We start from the raw sequence: 20,167 nt of genomic DNA, 5'->3' as shown, positions 1-20,167 counted from the left end.
TAATCACACAGTGCTTTGTGTGTCCCTCTACGTTTTTTTTACCCTGATTTAAAAACTCTGTTGGCCTACTTTTTCCTATGAGGTTTTTGAGACTTTTTCTTTTTTTCGGTTAAACATTTGTAGAAGATATTTATCTGTACAGTTGCAAAATATTATTTTTCCTACTTTTCATCACCTCTGATACAACATATTCATTATGAAGGCTATGAACCAATGACTGATCTGTTGAAAATGTGTTGCAAAAAAAAAAAACAACGAAACAAAATTGACAAAAGTATAGTGTTCATAAAGTCTTAAAGTTAAGTCAAGTGAACAAATCTGTAGACGTTTTCATAGTGTTGGTCCAAAACAAGTGAGTGATTGCCACTGTCTGGAACTGAAAACCCAAATAATCAGATAATCAGCAATGCAGAAGCTAGATAGCAATCCTGATCATTTGAAACAGTTGCGTTGCAGCAGGTAGAGATGCAAAACAGGCAGGACTACGACCCTTAAGGAACATAATTTAAGACTCCTGCCCAAAAGGTTCCTGCGGAATAGAAGTGTGTAAATGATTACAAATGTGGGGTATGTAATAAAGTTATTCATTTGTTTCAGTGACATGCAGCGACAGTCATAGCAGTTGAGGCATTGGTAGAGTCAGGTTTACTACTTTACAGGATAAGCCTGCGCAACAGAGTGGCATCCATCCTTCAATCCATTATCTGTACCGCTTCTCCTCACAAGGGTCCTGGGGGGTGCTGGTGTCTTTGGGCAGTAGGCAGGGTACACCCTGAACTGGTTGCCAGCCAATCACAGGGCACACAAAGAAGAACAACTATCCACGATTGCACTCATACCTAGGGGAAATATAAAGTGTTCAATCAACCTGGCATGCATGTTTTGGGAACGTGGGAGGAAACCAGAGTACCCGGAGAAAAGCCACGCAGGCCCAGGAGAACATGCGAAATCCACACAGGAAGGCCGGAGCCGGAATCGATCTCACGAACTCTGCACTGAGAGGCCATCGTGCCGCGCTATCTCCTCAAAAAATATTAATTAATTGTAAAGAGACTTCGTGGACAGTGGACAGGCACTCTGAATTTCCTGTTCTTGGAAAGCTGACCAGAAGTTGGTTGGTTGCAGCCTGTTGTCTCGCCGGCCGCCGCATCCCACTGCGCATGTCCGCGGAGCAGAGGTAGGCGAGGCGCAGCTGGTGTCGAGCGACGCGATTGGTGCGCGAGGTAATGACGCAGTTTGGTGGCAGTGAGGGCGGGGTTGGGGTGCCGAGCACCAGTGTTGGTTGGAAAAGAGGAGGAAGCAGCGAGGATGGCGGAGTCACACCTCTGAAGGTAAAAACACTTACGCTATATTATCAGATTCACACTTAACATTTCGCACACATTTCGCCTTGTCACGCAAGTCCAGAGACTGTACACTGATCAGGCTTTTGCAAAAACCTACGTAACGCCCGAGTGTTTTTTTTACTGTAACGAGCACAAACGCACTCTTTTGTTCAGCTTCGGAATGGCCGCTGTTTTAGGAGTGTTTTCTTTTTTTCCCCCTTTCTTTCTTCGGCTCACATTCAATACTGGAACCGCTCGGATGCTGTAGTAAAGATCAGTCCGCGCCCTCTTTAGCGTCACTGACTCTTGCGCCAAGATGTCGCTTGCTTCCGTGGCTCTTGGTGGTGGGTGTCTACCGCCCGACCGAGCGATGGCCCTCAGCTGGCCTCAGTGGAGGCTTCGCTTCTCGGTCCAAGTCGTGGCTGACGAGCGGCTTCGCGTCAGCCAGTCACTCTGCTTGGGCCTACGTAACCGCTAGCTCCATTCGAGACAAAGATCATCGCTCGCAGACAGTGGCAAACACAAGACGTTTGCCACCTCACCGAATAAACGGAAAGAACACGAGCTTGTTAGGAAAAATCGAACTGCAGCGGTGTGTTTCTACTTGTTACATGTCTTGGAATTCAGTTAGCTCGAGTGGCTAACCTGGCTCGCTGACGTTAGCAAGTTAGCAGTCTGCAACACTGACATTTGGCTCTTGACGTTTAGCTTACTTGCATTTATTTCATGTATCCGTGTCAGTCCCACATTCAAATAGTTTTCATCTTCATGGGGTGCAACAAATGTTTTCGTTCTTCCCCACCCAAGCAGTCGAAAGTGTTTTGTCTTACGCGGGATGTTTCACAAGTCTGTTACCTCAAGTCCACGTAACCCCAAAAATGACGTCAAGAAGTTGTGTGTGCCAGGCATGAGACAACACGTTATTGCATCGCATGCACATGAACTAATCTAGAAAAGGTGTCACGACTCATGACATGCACGTCCTTGCTAGTGATGTGCCGTTAATCTGATTCCCAGGATTTGTCATTAAGCACAGCAGCCGTGCAGAATTTGAACTGTAGTCTTACCAACAATCAAATGGGTTGTCATTATCAGCAACGCAAGGACTGAATTGAATTTTCTCAGCCAGCTTTATTTAATTTAAATCCCATAAAGGCATATGCGATTGACATTCATTAATATGTTTAATTCTGATCATGTTATATTACACTGGTCAACTGCTAATTTTAATCAGAGATGGCTTGATTTGCCCTTAAATTTATTTTTGGTGCTGATTAAAAAAAAATATACTTTTTTTCCATAGCACATCAGTGTATTGAGAAATTTTCCTTTGTTTTTAAATTTGACCTATAGAAGCTGTCATAAGGATTTTGCACCGACTATATTGAAATAAATTCACCATTTTGCTAACCCTTAATTCATGAATATTACTTGTAACATAATCGAAGTGTGGAGCAACCGTGTTATTGTTGTGTCGTTGCTGCTAATGGGCCTAATTTCCAGTTTTGTTGAAGACTTACGGCATTGTCATATTTCCATTTTATTAACATAAAAGTACAGCTCAACCAGTTTCTATTTTTTTGTCAATAGTTTTCAAAATCATTGTTTACCAGAAGCAATTACTTCAAGTTGCATCCTGCAAACTTTTTCGATGTGCACATTTGGCATGCTGCTATCAATTGATTGACGCTTGAATGTTCACTTGAACTTGAAGCAAACCCTGTCGTTTTTTTTCCTACTCTCACTGTGTAAAGAACAAAGGAGGGAAATGCAACAGGTTCTGTGCTGACAGTGAAAAATTCTGATATGACATTCATTAGGAGACCAATGTTTTGTATGACAGCAACAGTCTAAGTTAACCAAACTAAAAGAAATGTCTAAACGTAATATATAAATGCTCAACTGTATGAGAAGTACCAAGCTATTGCAGCTGAATGTCAGTCCTTGAATGCCTTATAAGCTTGTGAAATTTGGAGCTCGACCAAATGTTTCAGGAAAATATGCTTTACGTGCTGTGCATACTTTGGACATTGGATGGTCAAATTGTGATGTCAGCATATTATGCCTGCTGGTTGTGCACCTCACTGGAGACCTTCTTTCAGCCAACATCTCAAAGGATTAATAACTCTCGTGTGTTTTGTCTTTTACAACACTTTTTTTTTTTCCAGAATGGGGGAATAATGTGAAAAATATAAGAATATGCCCCAGAAGTTAGTTCTGCGATTGCGGAATTTTCCGCTGCAGCGAACATAAGGTGCCTGTGATCAACAATTCTTTTCTGTATATTCTTGGGGGGGACGAGTTAGTGTGACGTAAGCGCACTCTGGCTCTGTCCAAGTACTTTTGACCAGAGTTATTTCGGTTGCATGCCAGTTGGAGATGCTTGCCCTGATCTGTGTGAATGTCGAAGTGTTGGGTCCATTGCGTCCTGCCATTAACTTTATTTCCCGCTTGTTTTTCTTTCCATTGGCTTGATTGGATGCTCACTTGGAGCCGGTAGCGACCTTTTTTTTTTGCACCCAAAGTTCATTTGATCGGGATAATCTGTGACTGTTGTCGCGCATTTTTGTATGCTCTTTGACAAGAAGCGAGCCCTGAGTGACAATATTGGCTGCGACATTAACTTGGAATGCCTCGCCGTGATTATGTGTATCATTTGTAATCAAAAGTTAGAGTGCTGTGTGTGTTCCGTTTTAATAAAATTGTCGCAGATTTCTTGAAACTTTAAGGAAAAATGCAATGTTGGGAGGGGTATTGGGATATGCAATTACTTATATTAAGATATAAGATTTTGCCCGTATCACACAGCACTAATCCTGATATAGTATTTTTCATGAAATGAGTGGAAATTATCTCTAATTGCTGAATAAATTGTTACAACAAATATATTGCCAAATGGAACAGCACTATCTTATTTTTATGTTACACAATTAACGTTTCGGTTCCTGCGGTGGTCCAACCAGAGAAAATCTGCAAAATCGAAATTCCCTGTTCAAATTCGCCCGCCATAAAATACACTTAAAGTTATTTATAATCTCTTTAAAGAACATTTAAAACCGCAAAAACACGTTTAAACGCGCAATATATTGAGCAAGATCAATCGATAATAAAAACACTGTACAAACAATTTAACAAAACAGTAATAACGCAACAAAATAAATTGGCCACACAGCGGGGGATTACTGTGTGTGGAAAATGCCGGCATTCGACTAAGTATTGCAAGTTGCAGCGGTGTTGCGCAGTTTAAACATTCAAGTGAGCAGGATTGCAAAAGAAAAATAGTGTATGATTTGGTTGGCAGATTGTGATGTCATTATTTCGGGAGTCTTTTGGCGCGTGGGTATAGAAGCTGTTTTTTATTTTAATTTTCCTTTTCTCGTTGTGACGTTCCTGTAGCGTCTGCCAGATGGGAGAAGTTAGAAAAATATGTGTTGTCTCTGTTTTGTGCCCTCTTTGTGGCACAGCTGTTGTATAAAAGGGGGGTCTGCGAGAACTCGCTTTCCCGAACGACCGTTACGTCAACATCAGTTTTCATTGTTACACAATACACATGCAGGAAGCAGCCGAGGTAAACTTAACACAAGTTTCAGGAGAACATTGAGGGAGCATTAGTCGTTTTGGCCTTCTGTATCGTGTGGAAATCTCAGGCTGGTGTCTCAGCACGGGGATAATGTCTGCAGTTTGGAAAGAGTTTAATTTGGAATGTAATGACAGTGCAACGTTGACTTGTAATGTCTGTAAATGGAGTGTTTTAGGTAGAACTGAGATTTATTTCATTTCTAAACGAGAGCAGTCGGTTTACATTTTGCACAGCACTGAAATGGGATTGGAAATGTGTCCGTGCAGCTACCTCTTAAAAGTGGAGTTAACTCATTCACTACCAGCCGAGTTTAAAAAAAAAAAAAAAAAGGATCTCTGACGTCTTTGGCCGTCAATGGGAGTTAATGAGTTAAGTGCTCTAGTTTTGCTCGTACAATGTTGCGCTGTGTGGGATTGATTTGTTGTTTGTTGGTGCACTAAATGAGATTTTTCTTGGTTTGTTGAGTTTAGTTTGTTTATTTACGACAGGATATTTAAATGTAATTTATTCGCATCATTATTTCGTACAGCACTACTGATGTCATTTGTTGACTTGGTTGGAACTGCTGCCTCACTAGATGTGGAACCGTGGGGGAAGAATAACATGCTAAAAAAGTAGCTACTGTACACAGAAGTAATATTTTCTTTTTGTCTTAAATACATTAGTGATGCCAAATATGAATTTATCGTTGAAACTTCTCATATTCTATCATAAATATATATTGCCACTGCCATGATATTTAATACCAACCTTTCTAATTTACTTTCTCTTATTTTTTTAAACTTTGCTGTTGTTCTTTTAGTTATCCTTCCTTTAAAATGTGATTTTATTTGGCCACCCAAACTTCTGTTTTTTATTATTTATTATTATTTAGTTCCCTAAAAGCTGCTCTTGAACAATTAACTAGCATACAGTACAGCTCATGATTGCTTGATGCGTTTCCCCTCATATGGAAAAAGGGTTTTGATTAAAATAAAAATACTAATTTACTTATCGCTCTCTAAAAAAAAAGAACCTAATAGTACTCGTATGACGTGTTTAATGTCAAAGCATGTTCTCATGCGGAGACACGGAACGTACATCCATATAAGGAAGTTCTTGTTCGGTTTGGATTAAATGACAATGCTAGGGAGGTGGAGGGGAGGATCTGGCATTTGTCATTTTATGGTCCGAATTCTTTTACACTCAGACAGGCCTGTCACAGACCACAGTATATGTTAGCCCTTTGATTTATGATTTCATGTTTAATTTCGGGAAGGTCTGTCTGCTATGTAAGAGGTGCCGTGATTTTTTTTTTTTGTTTTCCCTTAAAGGTCATGTGACCTCTTGTGGGGGGGCTCAATGCTTTGAAGGCCACTTCTAAAGATTAGTCTCCGCAGTGCTAACCTTTTCACTTAGTTCTGATCCTCATCCAAACATGTCTCTCTGTGCTGCGGCTTAGCATGCACGAAGCCGCTTTATGCACTCACTGAGACGAAACGGACACGAAACGGACACAGTCCATCACAAGCGCAACTGCTTTATGTTAAAAATGCAAAGACAAAAGACGTAAATAGCCCATGATTCTCTGTGTTGCTGACAACTCAGAATAGCTCAATTGCCGAATACACGTTGAGGCATCTGTAATGTCAACACCCGCTAGGCGATGTTTATTTCGTGGCGGAAAGTTGGTGTGAGGTTCGGTGCATTGCATTCAACAGAATTGCTTTGACCGCTTTAACTTTCATTTGCGTACTCTGTGGTACTTTCTGACACCTCACCAAACCTGATTGCAAGGCTTTTTGTTTCATCCTGTAAGAGAAAAATGATTGTCCGAGTATAGAAGTCACATGACCTGGACTCGAAAAATGACTTGCAACAAGCTTCGGAAAGACTTGACTTGATTAGAACTCCGTGATTTGACAAGTTGATTTGCACATGTATAATATATATTGTTTTGATGAACGGCGACATGCAAGTTTGAAACGTGGGGTGTGTTTGTGCCCATTGCACACCTGCGTAGGCACCAATAATGCTGAAAACATCCAGATTTGGGAGCAACCTAACGCATGCTGCCATCCAAGCAACGTCTTTTTTCAGGAACATCCTTGCTTATTTCAGCACAGCTCGTCTTGTCGTGTGTTCAATTGAATATACAGTAGCTTGAAAACGTCCCAACTTGATTGGAATTGCTGCTTGGCAAATGCCGAAAACTACAGCTTCTTATTACTACTTTACTACTAATAACTAATATGTTATGTTTTATTAATAATCCATAAACTGTTTCATGTATAATTTGAACTCTTGAACAGCAAGAGCTTGCAATCACTGTTAACATGTAAAAATGTTTGGGTTTTTTTCAACAGGAGGATTACAAAGACCTTGATGACCCTTTGAGCCTGAAAGAATTCCACAAGTTTTCCCTAAAACTCCAGCGATTGTATGCAGCTTCAACACTTAAGAATGTGGCCCACGGATGCCACAGTCCAGATTCTTCAACGGATTTTTTACCCACTGGCATTTTAACAAAAGAACAACATTTTAAAAGTGTTACAAAATCTTCTTTTCTCCAGAAGAATCACAAGTGCGCGATCCGGCACAGTCATGTTTTCTTTAAAAGCCTGCTCAACTGTCCGCGTCCCTTTTTTTTCCCTAAATTAGTAACCTGACAAGAAACTCATGAGCAACTCTGCAGGACCCGCGATAACGTCGACATGAGTAGTAATTTAGGCAAAGAAAAAGATGCAAAAGAAAAGGACCCTAAGAGCGGTTCGGGAGGCAAAGAAAGGGAAAAGGAGGCCAAGGCTCTGGCAGGTCTCGTTAAAGACGGCGGCAAAGAAACCAAGACCAAAGGGAAAGAAACCAAAGAAGGTAAGAAGGACACCAGCAGCTCAACACCGGGTGTTGCCTTCTCAGTTGACAATACGATAAAGCGGCCAAACCCAGCACCAGGTACACGCAAGAAGTCCAGCAATGCCGAGGTGATTAAGGAGCTTAACAAGTGCCGGGAGGAAAATTCCATGAGGCTGGATCTGTCGAAACGCTCGATTCACATGTTGCCCACCTCCATCAAGGAGCTGACTCAGCTGGCTGAACTCTACCTATACAGCAACAAACTGCAGAGCCTACCACCTGAAGTGGGTTGCCTCTCGGGCCTGCTTACTTTGGCCTTGAGCGAGAACTCCTTGACCAGCTTGCCCGACTCATTGGACTCCCTGAAGAAGCTTCGGATGCTTGATCTCCGGCACAACAAGCTGAGGGAGATCCCGCCAGTAGTCTACCGACTGACGTCGCTGGCCACGCTCTACCTACGCTTCAACCGCATCACCACCGTGGAGAAAGACATCCGGAACCTTTCCAAGCTCACCATGCTCAGCATCCGAGAGAACAAGATCAAGCAGCTTCCCGCGGAAATAGGTGGGTCATACCGACGAATCAAATCTACATTGTTAAAGGCTGCTGTTGTCTTTACGTATGAAGTATATATATTTTTTCAAGGACATAGTTGAGTTTGATTTTTATTTATTTGCTTTTTAAAGCATGTGCTGTGTTTTTATTTTTTTAAATAATGCTTTTTCAGGGGAACTTCGCATCCTTATTACTTTGGATGTTGCCCATAATCAGTTGGAGCACTTACCAAAGGAGATTGGGAATTGCACACAAATAACCAACTTAGATTTGCAGCACAATGAGCTCTTAGACCTCCCCGAGACTATAGGTATGCCATTTACAGTGTACCTTTTAATCTCAGAAATAGCGATTTGTGTGTAATGTCGGTCGGAAATAATCGTGCAACTCTTATGTTTCAGGAAATCTTGCCAGCATAAACCGCTTGGGTCTAAGATACAATCGATTGTCCGCCATCCCCAGATCATTAGCCAAATGTCGAGAACTGGAAGAGCTAAATCTTGAAAACAATAACATTTCAGTGTTACCAGAGGTGAGTAAAATCAGTAACTCAGTCCACAAAATGCATGTTGCTCCAAATGTTGTTTTTTTTTTTTATTTTCATCCCAAAATTTTTCAGACAGCGATATGGCTGAAAAATGTATCACGATCTGAGTATTTTACATAAGTCAGTATTGACAATTCTTGGTACTTATATGTATGCATGTGTGTCTAGCTAGCTTCTTCTCTCAAACATTTTTTCTATCGTTATTGTTCACGTGTTTATCGCAATGCATATCGATATCAAATCGTCTCGTTAGAAATCAGGCCACAAATTCTGCTGGACAGCCATGATTTCAAGTGCTGCTCAAAAGGCAATAATTTAGTTTCGCTGAAACTCTCAAGACTCAAGAAGTGTTTCAAAGGAGGTTCGTTTCAAATAAAAGCAGCCTTTGTTTCCTAGAGTTTCCATGTGATCATATTTGGCTTGTGTTGTGCCTCTCTCTGTTTGTTATTAATCAGGGTCTCCTGTCAAGTTTGGTCAACCTGACCAGCCTGACACTAGCAAGGAACTGCTTCCAGTCATACCCTGTGGGTGGACCTTCCCAGTTCTCAACCATCTACTCGCTCAACATGGAGCACAACCGCATAAACAAGATCCCTTTTGGAATATTCATCAGGGCCAAAGTTTTAAGCAAGCTCAACATGAAGGTACATGTTTTCTCTGGAATAAATTGCATTTCACATCAATTACATTCAGCATGAGCAATTTACTGCACCTGTAATGTCATGTTCTCTTTTATAGGTGTAACAGATAATACGTACTCTGAGATAGTTTGCTCTTTTCGTCTTTTCTCTTTAGAAACTCATAAAACATAGTTGTACCTTCTCAAATAGAGAGAAACTCACAAAGCTCATTTTGATATATTCAATTCAATTCAATTACTGTCTACCGTCATAAAAGTTAATATAATAACAATAAATCACAACTAGAGCTAAAGAAGTGTCTTCTAAAGGTATTCTTGACTCTTAACTTTCGTCCAAGAAGGCTGAGAAGTTCATAACTAAAGTATTTCTCTTGTAGCAATTTTCATTTAGGATTTAAATTTTTTTTCCTTATATGTCTTTTCACTCACCTTGTTCCCAAACTGTGTGAACAATAATTCTACTCAAGTCTGAATTGGCATTTGGGGTAGACATTGTTTACCGACCCATCGGCACTGGGTGCCATTTGAATTGAAGTCTGAATGAATCGATTCTGGCGCCACCTAACACGATTCGCCGAGTGCGCTGCCGTGCTCAGCTGCTTCAACAGATTCTTGTATTGACCCTCCGAGTTGTCTCTCATTTAGCTTATAAATGCATGCCATTGTCTTCCTCAGGACAACCAGTTAACTTCTCTGCCGTTGGACTTTGGCACATGGACCAGCATGGTGGAGCTTAACCTCGCCACCAATCAGCTGACGAAAATATCAGAAGACGTCTGCGGTCTGGTGTCTCTAGAGGTGAGTCTCAAATGCCCATTGGGGAGAAGCTTGCATGTCAAAACGGTTCCGTTTTATGGCCTATTGGAAACGGAATGACTTGAATTGAGATGTGTTCAAAATATCAGGCAAGTGTAAAGGCAAAAGCACGATTGGACCAACAGTTACGTAATAAGCTCCATTTAGCCACAGAATATTGGAAAGACGTATAAATCGCGTTTGACACCTTGATTTATATTTTTTTCTCTTCTTATTCACAGGTGTTAATTTTGTCCAATAATCTTCTAAAGAAGTTACCGCACGGTATCGGCAATTTGAGAAAGCTTCGGGAGCTCGACTTGGAGGAAAACAAGTTGGAATGTCTCCCCAATGAAATAGCATATCTCAAAGATTTACAGGCAAGTTTTGCAAACAATCGTTTGAGTAGTGTTCAGACCCAATCTTTAAATCTTGAAGGATTTGGCTTTTTAAAGAAAAGCCTTTTCTACTTTGGGACTGACTTGTACTGTAAATTCATTAGAAATTGGTGTTGACAAACAACCAGCTGACAACATTACCCAGAGGCATTGGCCACCTCACCAACTTGACTCATCTGGGTTTGGGGGAGAACCTGCTGCAACATCTCCCCGAAGAGATTGGTAAGTACTTTATTTTCTTGTGTTGACTGGTTGCCGCTCCAAGCAACCTTTTTTTTTTTTCCATCAGTTCCTGAATATCGTAACAATGTAGTAAACAATTATGGTTTAAGAGCTCAACAGTCCACAATTTGTCCCACTTTTGACCCTTGGACTGGTTGATTGGACGGGGCGAGGCAGGTTACTGCTGCGTCTAAGCTCAACCAAGATTAACACGGGGGATGAGGGAGACATCGGTGCTAGTATTGGAAGCTTATGCTGAGTGACTGAAGGTGAAGTATGCGGACTTGGCTAAGAGACATCGTAGTGTCTATTTGGGGTCAGTGGTTTTACTCTGGCTGTCTGTTTTGTTGTTGTGGATTTTTTTTTTTTCAATGTAATTTGCATCACCAATCACAGGAAAGATGGATATTAAAGGAGCATTACATTTTTCTTTTTTTTTTTTTTTTTTAAATAATCCATCTCTTTTAATTTTTAAAAGGATGGACTGTGTTTTATTTCCAAAATTCCAAATAATGATGCCAAGCTATTCAAATTGTGAAATAAAGTTTGGAAGACTGCAAGAAATTGAGAATATTTATTCTTGAGAGGTTTCGGACAAATTTCAAATTAGACAAGGTCTTTAAATGATTCATCGATTCTCAAAAATAATTTGTGATTAATTATATTATTTGTCCATGAATCAATTAATCATTGCGTTTAAATTTGAGCCATAAGTTCCCTCTGATGCTGGAAAAGCTTTCTGTGTACCATGCATCTTTTACTAAAAGATGTTTCAGAAAAACATCAGTAACTGTCTACTAGAATATCTAAACTTTATTCGGTATTCATCAGAGGCAATTTCAGTGGCGGCCTGTGTGTGCTGACTTCTCCTTAGCAGTGGTTTAAAAATGATTGGTTAATTTTGAACACAGTCGCATCTAAAGTTATAAGAGGGTGTAGATATATTATGCAACCACATTATCTGATTTGTCTATTTTTGGTTCCACTTGAAGAAAAAAATCTGTTGAGTTGTACACTTAAAAAATTAAAAGGTTTATTATTTTTGTTGATTTGCAAGAAGAAAAAAAAACTCGGCTTCTGAGTAACTACCGGCATAAATGACGAGGGCTGGTCTTGAGCCTTTTCACAGTGGCAGTCGATCCCCATTTTTATTCCTGTGTGTTATTTGTTAACATATTTCTTTTTTTTACACTCCACTCGTCTCGCTCTTTAGGCACACTGGAGAACCTGGAGGAATTGTACCTCAACGACAACCCCAACCTGCACAGCCTGCCCTTTGAGCTGGCCCTGTGCAGCAAGCTGTCCATTATGAGCATTGAAAACTGTCCCCTCAGCCACCTGCCGCCCCAGATTGTGGCCGGAGGCCCCTCCTTCATCATCCAGTTCCTCAAGATGCAGGGACCGTACCGTGCCATGGTCTGAGGACAGAGCCCACCGTCATGCCTGCCTGCCCGCCCCATTCCGTGTATCATACACTGTAAAGAAGTCAGCCACGCCCCCCCCCCCAGCATCAGTGTCGGTGACAAAGCGGTGGAGATGGACGCAGAAGAGACTTTCTCTCACCATCCTTGGGCAGACAAAAGGAGACACATTTGAGGATCCAATTAATTCTGGTCATTCTTGGACCCCCTCCACCCCACGTCACTCACGCTCATCTTCCCATTCCGAGTCGTACAGGAGGAAAAATATTCCCATCTCTTTGCCAAAACTGAAGATACACGAATTTCTATATTGAGTAACTGTGAGCTAAGTGGCAAGTCTTTTAATCATATAAACCGTGCTCCCATTGCCAATGTACTATTTACAGTAATTCCAAGCATCTACGATGTGAGCGAGGACACAGCTATATGCAAAAACAAACGAAACAAGTCTTTGGATCCTCACATTTACTGCTGCTGCCATAAGTCAAAGGTGTCATTTTTCTTTTCTTTTGATATTTTCACTTTACACATCAACCTCGCTCTCTTGAGATGATTACTTGTGTTAATTACTTTTTGACCACAGAGAACAAAGGTCTAATGATGGTTTGTTTGTACTTTTTTTTTTTTTTTAAACAATTTTTAAATCTTTCTTTTTTTTTCTTTTTTTTTTTTAAACTGTGCCTATGTTTAGAGTGATCCAGTGGTTCATTTCTAAACACTATTGTCCATGAGAATACAAAGACGTAAATTATTTGAAAATTTTTCTTATTACTGCTGTTTTCACTTTAGTGTAGCTGTTTAATGAATCTATTGCAGCGCTCTCATCGTTAATGAAATTGGGCAATTTTTCTTTTTTTTTTAAGAAATAGCAGCAGTAGTTGTCAAATGTATAGCGAGTAATGTATACATATGAGAAATACCAATCAAAAAAAAAAAAGCAAATTGGCCTTTTTTTTTTCTTTCAGTGTGGGTGGTGCTGTGTGACTCCGCCCCCATCTGTGGTTGTGTGATAAAAAGAAACAGGTGATGGGATAAATGATAGGAGATGTTTTTATATAATGTATACAAATCCTGGTTGTTGCCTTGAGTGCAATTTTAGTTTTGTTTACTTGTTTGATATTTTGTTCAGTGTTGGGCTGCATAGCTGTCATCCACTCGATCATTGACCAACATATCAAACATTTTTAAAGGACTTCACTTGGCGAGTGTATCAGAGCCTCAAAAAAAAAAACAGGTTTGATAATAAAACATTGGCAGGTAATCCCTTGACATTTTTTTCTATTAATATCCTTAATTTGTCTCGTTTAAAAAAAAAAAAATCCCGTCTAATTTCATTTTTTTTAATATGATATTTTGTCCCACACTGTCCCAGTAATGCTGCTGCTCTATTGCACTTTTTTGGAATAAAAACATTGGCATCCTCTGTTTAACAAAACGCAGTAGCCTCTCATCGGTTATTTTTCAATGGGGGCATTTTCTTTCATTAAGAAGTAATTGATCTTTAAGTTTATCTTGTAAGTTTGCATCACTTGGAAAGAATTGAATTTCGCAGGCTTGGAGTAAGAATTGAATTTCTTTTGAGGAGGTTTTATCCTGTCAATGTTCAAAGGAACTTACTCTTGTGATCAGTCAAACAATTTGCATATCCTGCTTCTTTCTTCATGGCAAGTGAAATGACTTGTTCTGCTCAGCGTTTTTATTTTATATCATTGAATGTTTTTTTTCTAAATATGTGTATTCACTTAGTATTATTTCAAGTGACTGTACATTAAAAAAAATGCCAACAATGGTAATCAAACCTTATAATGTTGTGCATGTGTTGCATCCTAGCACGACACGAAATCTTCCACGGCACCCCGTGTATTGAACCAAATTTAATGTGCGGTTGCGCTTATCAGACTCCAACCATCCGCCCCCATCCCCTGCAGAAGCATCTTAATGTCTTTTAGTCTGTTGTCTTGTTTCCTCCAAGGGCACCCACCGGGATGGCCGCTACGTCGGGAAAGTGAAGCACCACTGCCACAAAGCCGCAAATCAGGTGGGCTCTGATGCTTATTTAAAATGTGTGGCAGTTCCTACAACGTTCACCTGATTTGGATGTAAACACCCTCAAATTAAAGCTCAGAGTCGACACTTGAAGCACGGCTTGATTCTCTCATTTTAAATCTATTTGTGGTGGGTTACAGAGCTGGAATACGGAAATTTGTGTCTTAATATTTATGGACATGACTGTAGTTACATTGCAAGACTTACAAATACAGAAAAGGAAATGGGTGAAAAAAAAAAGAATTATTTAGCGTATATGTACAAGATGGTGTGATGTTATGTATGACCCCAAAAATATATACAGAGTTAATTATGAACTTCTTCACTACCGGCTAATGTATCTTTGACGTCTTTAGCCGTCAATGGTTGTAAATGCAAAATATCCAAAATTCGTTTTAAAACATACATTTGAGTCATGCTTTTTCCTGAAAAAAAAAAAAAAGATCTTTAAATAATGTGAAAAAGCCCACAAGTGCTTGTCAGACTGCTATTCGATTGGCGGCATGCTATAGCTGCACATGACCCAATTTTACATTCCATTTCTGGTTGTGTCCTGAGTGTGAATGTGCGGAGAGGAGGTGTGAAGACAAACAAAAGGATTTTTGGATCGCCACGTGTTAATCTCATCACTGATTATTAGTTTATATAATTCACTGTGAGGACTGCTCTATTGGGTACCTTTACTTTTTAGGATGATGCAGTGAGCATTAACGCCCATTTGTCCTCATCCTGCTTTTTAAGAATGCAGGCATGCAGGAGAGTTGACACATTTTTTTATTTTTGTTTTTATTTACAGTGTGCTTATGAAGCAAGCTTCTCTTATACGGATCACTTTAGTTTTAGTGGCCTTCTGGTATGTCTGCAAATGTTCCATTTTTCTATGTCAAAGCATTGTGTAATCGTAATGCTAATCTTTGTTGTACACATTGACAGGCTGTCTTCATGTGCCTTTGTTGTTCATATTTTTTACCTGATATACAATTACATCTTATGTTGTCAATTTGGATGCAGTTAGTTCTTCATTCAATCCATGTATTTATTATTTTTTTTTTTGTGTATGACGCTTGTCCCCAATCAAGCAGGTGAGCTGCCGACTGTCAGCGAACTCTGGGTAAGCGGTCCACAACTGCGACTAATTGAAAAAGTCCAAATTGACAAGAGAAGGTTCTGTCAAACTCATTTTTGTTATGGGCCACATTGTTGTTATGGTTTCCCTACGCGGCCATTATGACTGTGAACCCATCAGAAAAATACAACAAATTGATAGACACAGCTAGTTTTGAAATCAAAAGCCGGTAAAAAAAATAGTTTCTACTGCTTTTCAATTTATTCTAAAAGTGGGGTTTGAAATTGAAAATAATTGCAATTTCTCAATATTATTAGCCAGTTTTGGTCTTGTCGTAGGAAACATGAATTGGATGCACATGATTTGCCTTGGTGGGCCACCTGAAATGATGTGGCAGGCCAGATCTGGCCCTCGGGCCTGAGTTTGACAACTAGAGTGACTCGCAGACTTGGTCCTAATCTTTGCTGCAAAGAAAGAAGTGTCAGATGAAACTTTCAATACACTTCACAGTTTATGTCTTCTTTTAAACAACTGTGATGAGACTTGTAGAACACTGTCAGGTATTGTATGTGAAATTACGCACTAGCTTGGATTGTGCCTCTTGTTCAAACTGCCCATTAACTGGTCCCTTCCCAATATGTAATTGTCGTTACAGATGGCAGAGGAGAAGCCTCATGTACTTTTTTTTTTTGCAAGACCTTAGATCATAACCAGTATGTATCAGCAAGCATTACCGAATGGTGACAAAACTGACGTTTTGTTGCATTTTAGCAGGACAAGAAGAAATACGACTGGCCACACAAGTCGTCGTCTTTTGCTCCTCAATGCACCTGCCTATTCCCAACATGCCTGAAGGTCAGTCGAGTGTGTATCTGTCTTTCTATTATTATTATTTTTTTTTAAATATTTGTTTATCTTTCCATCTAGCTGTCTGTCTGTATATATATATATGTATATCTATATGTATGTGTGTATATTTATATAGTTTATTTATATTTACAATATAATGTATATGTTTTATGTTCTATATTCTTTAAAGCTCTTTGTTACAGCCGTTGCTATCGTGAAAGCGCTGATGAGTTGAGCTTCTGCAAAGAGGAATATTACTCAAAATGGCTCTGAGAAGAAATACTAGTGTACATCTGTACTACCTAGTATATATTCAAATAAAAACCACGAATGACACTTGATTTACGATGATTTAAGTTCCTTCATATGTAGACAAAAAAATAGTCATCAAGTGTTCTGTGTAGTGAATTCATGCCCCTGTACAACACTACCCCCTGCCGGTCAATTGAAGTACTGATTAAATAATAAAAGTACGTGTCCCCACTGATTGCTGATGGAGAATGATGCTGCCGAGAAGGCTCTTGGAGGAGACGACAGATGTCACTGTATCACTTCATCTGTATCTCCATGCATCAAGCAGCGTCACTTCCCATCAGTGTTTAGCCCAAAATAATGAATACACTTCAGCTGTTCGATGAAGATGAAATGTTCAGACTACACGCGAAGCTAAGTGCAGACGCATCGATCCATTTTTAATTGCGCTTGTCGTCATTTGGGTCACGGTTGAGCTGGAGTCTATCGCAGTTGTCTGTCTTAGGCTGCCACAAGACATCACATGGGGAATAGCTTGCTTCTCTCAATCTGTTCGCTGTCCTTCCATGTTGGTGCTTTTACTGTTTCCCCACTTTGCTTATATGGGTTGCCAAAGTCTCAATCGATTAAGATCTCAAGATCATCTGGCTCGTCCACTGACTCCCTTCCTTCTTTCTGTGCGGACAGCGATGGTGAGTGACAATTTAATTGCGTGTAATTAATTTAAAACTAATGAATTGTCATTAATTAATTAACTATGATTACTTGCCTTGTGAAATGAAAGACTTTGATTACATTTAAGGAAACTGTTAGGCCTCAAGACTTTAGCTTTATACTTTTTTTGAAAAACTAATCACAGGCCCTTGTTTTGAATTTGAAACAAGATGACTTTTTTTGCTCGCTTTTTGAAGCCTTTTAAAAAGTCATAACTTGAAAATCTTATCATATTGACACAATTGAAACAGGGTTATGTTCCTTTGTTCCAGCTCTTTCCCATGGCATTGGTCTTGATGAGAAAAAAAAATAGTTTTTAAACTTTTGATTGGCGGGCCACAAAGGGTTCTAAAATTTGATAGAGGGGCCGGACCAGGAGCAGATAGATGGAGTGTGTTGGTAACATAATAATAATAATAATATTCCCTTTATTAGTCCCACAATGGGGAAATTCGAGATTCGAACCCAGGCCTCCTGGGGAGACTGGGTCCCGAACGCGGCGCCTTAGACCACTCGGCCATCCTGGCAGCCATTGGAGAAAAAAAATAATAAATTTAATTTTAAATGAAAGTGAATAAAAGCATTATAATATATATGTCTTTGAAAAACCACAGTAATTAGAAAATAAAACATAAACAAGGTTTATTCATTTAATTATTTTCAAGTTTGGCAGGCCGGATTAAAACGGGCCGCGTGTGGCCCCCGGGCCGTAGTTTGCCCACGCCTGTCTTAGACACCTGCCCTAGTCAAACCCCGTGCCTTTAATTTTCTCAGTAGGCTGGATTTGGAATGAAACATTTCCCCCCTTGAAAGAGATAATGGCGCACTCTCATGAAAAACGAGAAAACTAAATGGAAATATATTAAACATGTATTAGCTGATCCGCAACCGTGAGTATTTATTCGCGTTCTAAAAGAACACGCTGCAATAAGTTTGAGTTCTGTGCCAGTTTTGTAAATGAACACTCCACTCCCATTTTCCCGAATAATATCCAGCACAAGACCTGTGAAATGATTGTGTTCGATCTTTCACTTTTCACTGTCTGGACTCTCCGACATAAAACCAACTTCACTTCATCATCTCGCAAATATTGGATGCAGTTTTCTGCAGAAGAGTTGGAGAGAAGCTGACCACATTAATGAGTAATGTAGTTCTCCCTCAGTTTCTCCAAAAGTTTCATTTCCCATCTTATGACCCTGGGGGGGTTTTAAGTGCAGAACTTGGTGGCAATAAGGGCTCCACTTCCAGTGTGTGTGTGTGTGTGTGTGTGTGTGTGAAAATAATGATTCCCTCCATCTGGCTGGCATGTCAGGTAGGTCAGGAGGGGAGATGCGTCTCCCTCGAAATAGCGCAGATCGTTTTTTTATTTGGCGGACAATAATAAAGAGATATCACCTAACGTATTTTATTGATCGTCAATCAGGCGCATGTTTTCTTTGCAATTCTTGGTTAAATTGTATGTCATCTGTCTTGGATCTTTTAGATCGTTTTAGAACCCCAAACAATACTGTACAATAATAATTCATACTGTAAATAATTATATAATAATACCAGTGCTGTAAATAATATCAATATTGTAGCATTTTTTGCACTTTAAACATCCCAAACATTTTTGTCCAAAAACCCAGGCTTGTTTTCTCACCCCAGACCTTTTCCTTTTTTAATTTTTTTTAAATTTTTTTTAATTATTCGCTTGCAGATGCAATGTATGCTTAAACACAAATTGTGATGAGGTTGACTGGCAAAGGCAAATACTTTGCTCAGGCGTACATATTTGCCTAGTCACGGCTCGCTTAGGGGCCCTGTTGTCTCCAACAGGTACACGAGAGCAAAAACTTGATGGACCGAAGTCTTCACGTCAAAGCAACGCGACTCATGTTGACATTGTAAGGATGACTGACAAGCTTCCGCGTGCTTGTAACACTCCACACTTGCCACGTGAGTATCGCTCAAGTTCTTCCCGCTAATACACGAGTGAGATGAGCTCAGTGTTTCTCACGCGTGTTGCACTTGTCACAAATGGAAGGTGCCTCAAGTCTAATGACAAAATGCTGGAGGTGATGCATCTACACGTGTACAGAACATAGCGTAGCAGGCCCTGGCTGCTGCTAGGCAACCAGCTGCACACTGCAAGAAATGCGCATCCCAAAAGGATGTGGAGCTTGCTTGAAAAAGTCCATCCACCCAGCCATGCATTTTCTCTCCTGTCGGGTCAAAGGTGAGCTGGAGTTTATCCCAGATGATGTTGGTTAAGAGGCGGGGTATACCCTGGACTGGTCGCCAGTCAGTTGCAGGGCACAAGTGGACAAAGCACCTCATGCTCTCACGTTCTCAATACATGTCATTTCTCCAACAACCACAGCATCTCCCCTTCACCACTCATTCTAGCTCCAACTGAAATGGATTACTTGCAGGCATGATGTTATTACTTCCTGTCGGATAAGAAAGCATCTGCCATTTTATTGCTTCTTTGGACTTGCTCAATTGGAGCTAGTATAATGGTTTATTGATTTGATTGTGATATATTTGATTGTGTTTTGGGCTATTTGAATTATATGTTGTGCCGTAGGTTCATTTGCCTTAAGAAATATCTTCCATTCCGCCACCCACCCTTTCTTCTATAGTAACGTATACAAATGTTCACACTGTTCTTATTTTGTGCCATGCAAATGTGAAAAAATGAAAGGTCCAAGATCAGCGCTCATCTTAACTCTCTTTGTCATTGAAAGCTACAATAGAGCCAGGAATATTGGTGGGATTTTTTTTGTAGTAAAAAAAAAAATCATAATTCAGGCTAATCCAAAATGCTGCCACCAGAGTCCTTAAAAATACCAGGAAACTGGACCACATCACACATGTCCTCAACTTGACTTGCTGATTTAATGTCAATATATTTGAACTAAATAAAAAAAAAAGTGCAACTTG

The 20,167-nt window shown here is 40.0% G+C and overlaps 1 protein-coding gene across 2 annotated transcripts; it reads left to right on the top strand.

Annotated features, from left to right (window-relative positions):
* Nucleotides 1–1,255: 1,255 nt before the first annotated feature.
* Nucleotides 1,256–15,172, top strand: shoc2 (SHOC2 leucine rich repeat scaffold protein). 2 transcript variants are annotated; one of them, XR_015844707.1, is made up of 11 exons: nt 1,256–1,331; nt 7,251–8,301; nt 8,465–8,602; nt 8,694–8,824; nt 9,295–9,483; nt 10,155–10,277; nt 10,517–10,654; nt 10,777–10,894; nt 12,108–12,805; nt 13,281–14,353; nt 15,158–15,172. XR_015844707.1 is itself a non-coding variant. In XM_088303636.1 (9 exons), the coding sequence occupies exons 2-9, from the start codon at nt 7,599–7,601 to the stop codon at nt 12,314–12,316; spliced, it is 1,749 nt and encodes a 582-aa protein (XP_088159762.1). In that variant the 5' UTR covers nt 1,256–1,331; nt 7,251–7,598; the 3' UTR covers nt 12,317–13,174. The 2 variants fall into 2 exon arrangements, 1 of the variants encoding a protein (XP_088159762.1); XM_088303636.1 differs by lacking the exons at nt 13,281–14,353; nt 15,158–15,172 and having other exon boundaries at nt 12,108–13,174.
* The last annotated feature ends 4,995 nt before the right edge of the window (nt 15,173–20,167 follow it).

Source organism: Idiotropiscis lumnitzeri, chromosome 8 (genome assembly GCF_059441095.1).
Source record: "Idiotropiscis lumnitzeri isolate Australia: NSW breed Sydney's pygmy pipehorse chromosome 8, RoL_Ilum_1.0, whole genome shotgun sequence".
NCBI classification, from domain to species: domain Eukaryota; kingdom Metazoa; phylum Chordata; class Actinopteri; order Syngnathiformes; family Syngnathidae; genus Idiotropiscis; species Idiotropiscis lumnitzeri.
This window is presented reverse-complemented; position numbering and strand designations above follow the sequence as displayed.